Source organism: Salvelinus sp. IW2-2015, linkage group LG4p, assembly GCF_002910315.2.
Source record: "Salvelinus sp. IW2-2015 linkage group LG4p, ASM291031v2, whole genome shotgun sequence".
NCBI classification, from domain to species: domain Eukaryota; kingdom Metazoa; phylum Chordata; class Actinopteri; order Salmoniformes; family Salmonidae; genus Salvelinus; species Salvelinus sp. IW2-2015.
The window spans coordinates 15,299,229-15,302,221 of NC_036841.1; the positions used below are offsets into that span (position 1 = coordinate 15,299,229).

A 2,993-nucleotide genomic window follows, 5' to 3' on the forward strand; every position below is an offset into this window, starting at 1 on the left:
AGTGTAAGTGTCCAACAAGCTATTGCAGTTGAGCTTTTCCTGGGACTGCACAAGACCTAAGAGGAATAGCAGAGAGGCAGCGGGGAGGCCAAGTGCGTAATTGGGCTTAAGAACGGTGAAGACAGACAGGCTAAATATGTGTAGCTTTAACTTAGAAGCGTATGCACATTAGCCTATCATTCATTAGCTAAACTCTGCAAAGCTGCTTCTAGAACATAATTCATGATGAAAACGTCAACCTGCAGGCTGCGCTCCCAGCCACTGGGCCTACGCAGCTCGAAAAGCTCACCTATTTATCAGTGGAGACTGTCTATTATAAATTGCATGACCTTCCCCTGTACTGAATTAAAAAATACTAAACCTCCACCGGACTTAAATTGAAAGAGCATGACACATCCCCCCCAAATTCCTCTGTGTACACCGTTCCATAAATTCCAAAAGGTCCCTAAAAGAGTTAGCCTGGGTACCAGTCTGTTAACATTCCACTCCTTGTACTCTGCGTCATATGTTCAGCATGACAATGAGTGGCAAGGAGTGGAATGACAGCTAAACAGACTGTAACCAGACTATAAATGAGTGGCTACAAGTCTAGGAATAGTGTATAAGAAGCAGTGAGTGAATGCAGTACTGTAGGCCTACACTTCCAACTGATCTTCCAACTGAATACAGGATGAGTATGATGACCACGGCATCTTTTCTCTCCRCAGCTCTGCTGTTGCTGGTTCCTGGGATCCTGACTGAAAGTAATGTGGAATATATTTACTTACTTTACCTCTTTGTAACGTTATCTTTATAACTTATAAAGTATAGTTGAGATTTTAAATTACAATTTTATTACAGAGGCATATGGACCAAACCCTATCAAGTTGACGATAGTCAACAGCATCTCCAATGCACCCAATGAGACCTACAGTGCTGACGTTGTGTTCAGAGGGATCCTACTCGGTGCCATGAGGAGACTGCAGCAGACCAATGCAGACTTCAAGTGAGTAGAAATGTAGATTCCATTGTCTGATTGATTTCTAGAATAGATCATATATGCAATACAGACGTTACAGTTTGAGAAATCGTTTTCTATTCTAATTTACAGATAATGTTCTGTAGTTCTGTGTGTCAATTTTTGCATGGCATTGAGTGATACAGGATTTTCCGGTTTCCAATGTGAAAAAGTAATGGTGGTTTTCTTGCTGTTGCAATGGATAAAGGGTGTCAGTTATTTTATATTGTGTCAGTAGTCAGTGAGCATTGTTCTTCCAGGTTTACCTACACAGAGGACCCAAACTATGGTCCTTTCCTGGAGAGTGTGAATGGTGTAGCCGGGGACAATGCTGAGCACACTTATTGGGAGCTCCTTGTTCAGACTGGGACGAATGGACCTGTGATCAGACCTGATGTGGGTGAGTCATGATTTAGAATATTTCTCTCTCTTTCTACAGAATTAAGGGCAAAATCAAGTGTTATTTACAACAATCTATTTGTCACACAAATTGTGCATCTACTGTAAAACACAAAATGACCTATTTGGACCTTGTTTTCACAGGTATTGGCTGTTACATCCCAGAACCAAATGACCGCATCATCCTGAATTTTACAAAATGGTGAACATTCAGAAGCCCCTGACTGATACTGTTTTATTTGAAAAAGTGCTGTAAAGCAATTGATTATATTTGTCATGAAAGGGATAACGATTCCAATCATTTGCAGTACACTATTAGAAACAAGGGTTCCAAAAGGGTTCTCCAGCTATTCCCATAGGGGAACCCTTTTTGGTTCCAGGTAGAACTCTTTTGGGTTCCAGGTAGAACCCTCTGTGGAAAGGTTTTTACATGGAACCCAGAAGGGTTCTACCTGGAACCAAATGGGTTCTACCTGGAACAAAAGGGGTTCTTCAAAGGGTTCTCCTATATGAACAGCCCAATAACCCTTTTTGGTTCTAGATAGCTCCTTTTTTTCTAAGAATGTAATGTTAAGCCCGTTTTTAGAATTGAAATAGAAAGAGTTTCACCCTGACATAATACTGTTATTGTTGTTTTAAAAGAACATTTGGAACAGCAAAGAATGCCCGGCTGCAGTTTATACCAGAACTATTGTAACATTACATTCTGTGTGTAATTACTGTGTAATAGGTTAGTAAAGTACATGTAGCTATGGAGTACAATTTGTGTGTTCACTGATTTATATTTACATGGGAAACAGAATTACAGCAATAGTGGTATGTGCTAGGGGTTAACACCAGGATCCCGGGACTGTTCCGGGACTACTTCCGGGTCCATACATTTCCCGAAAATATTTAATGACAAAACCCAGGAAAATACAACATTTTCCCCCAATGTCGCACTAATGCAATTACACAACATACGCAGCAGCAGATTGGCAAAAAATAAAACGGCACATTATCCAAACATGTTGTCGCATGGGAGCCTTTTGCCTAATTATTGTTTATATAGGCCTATGTGTTTGGTCACCTATTATCATTTCAGCACGGTTTTGATTGGGACAGCGCCATCGCGCTGCTTTTCGACAAGCGTGGTTGACTCTTATAGATAAATCAATCAATGTCAGATTTTTGGTTTTCACTGAATCTCCGTTTGGATATTTGGCAATAATTAGGCTGGGGAAGTGCTAATGGTCATCTTTATTTAGTTTGGTCATATATTAGCTGATCAAAAACATTTTGCTAGCATATTATAGGCCTACAAGTGGATTTTGCGCTTCACTCGTGTAGTAAGTAGCCTGTCCTAGGCTACTCCCGACCCTGTGACTTGTCTGATAATCAATGTGCTTTTGCTTTACTGAATCTCTGGCTGTATATTTGGTTAATTGATCTCTGGCTGGACAAGTGGAAGTGGTAGCTCATTTATTCGTTTGCTCATCTACGTATCACTGAAAAGGAAACATTTAGCATACACTTGTTTTAGTCTACATTATTGCATTATTTATCTACTGACTCAGGTAGTATCTTTATATAGCCTTGTATAGAGCCTAGGCTATTT

The 2,993-nt window shown here is 40.1% G+C and overlaps 1 protein-coding gene across 1 annotated transcript; it reads left to right on the forward strand.

Moving 5' to 3' along the window:
* Window positions 1-572: 572 nt before the first annotated feature.
* Window positions 573-2,016, forward strand: LOC111957713 (transcobalamin-1-like). The gene is made up of 4 exons (XM_023978667.2): window positions 573-743; window positions 841-985; window positions 1,258-1,397; window positions 1,541-2,016. Exons 1-4 carry the CDS (start codon window positions 620-622, stop codon window positions 1,600-1,602), a joined length of 471 nt encoding a protein of 156 aa, XP_023834435.1. The 5' UTR covers window positions 573-619; the 3' UTR covers window positions 1,603-2,016.
* Window positions 2,017-2,993: the final 977 nt, after the last annotated feature.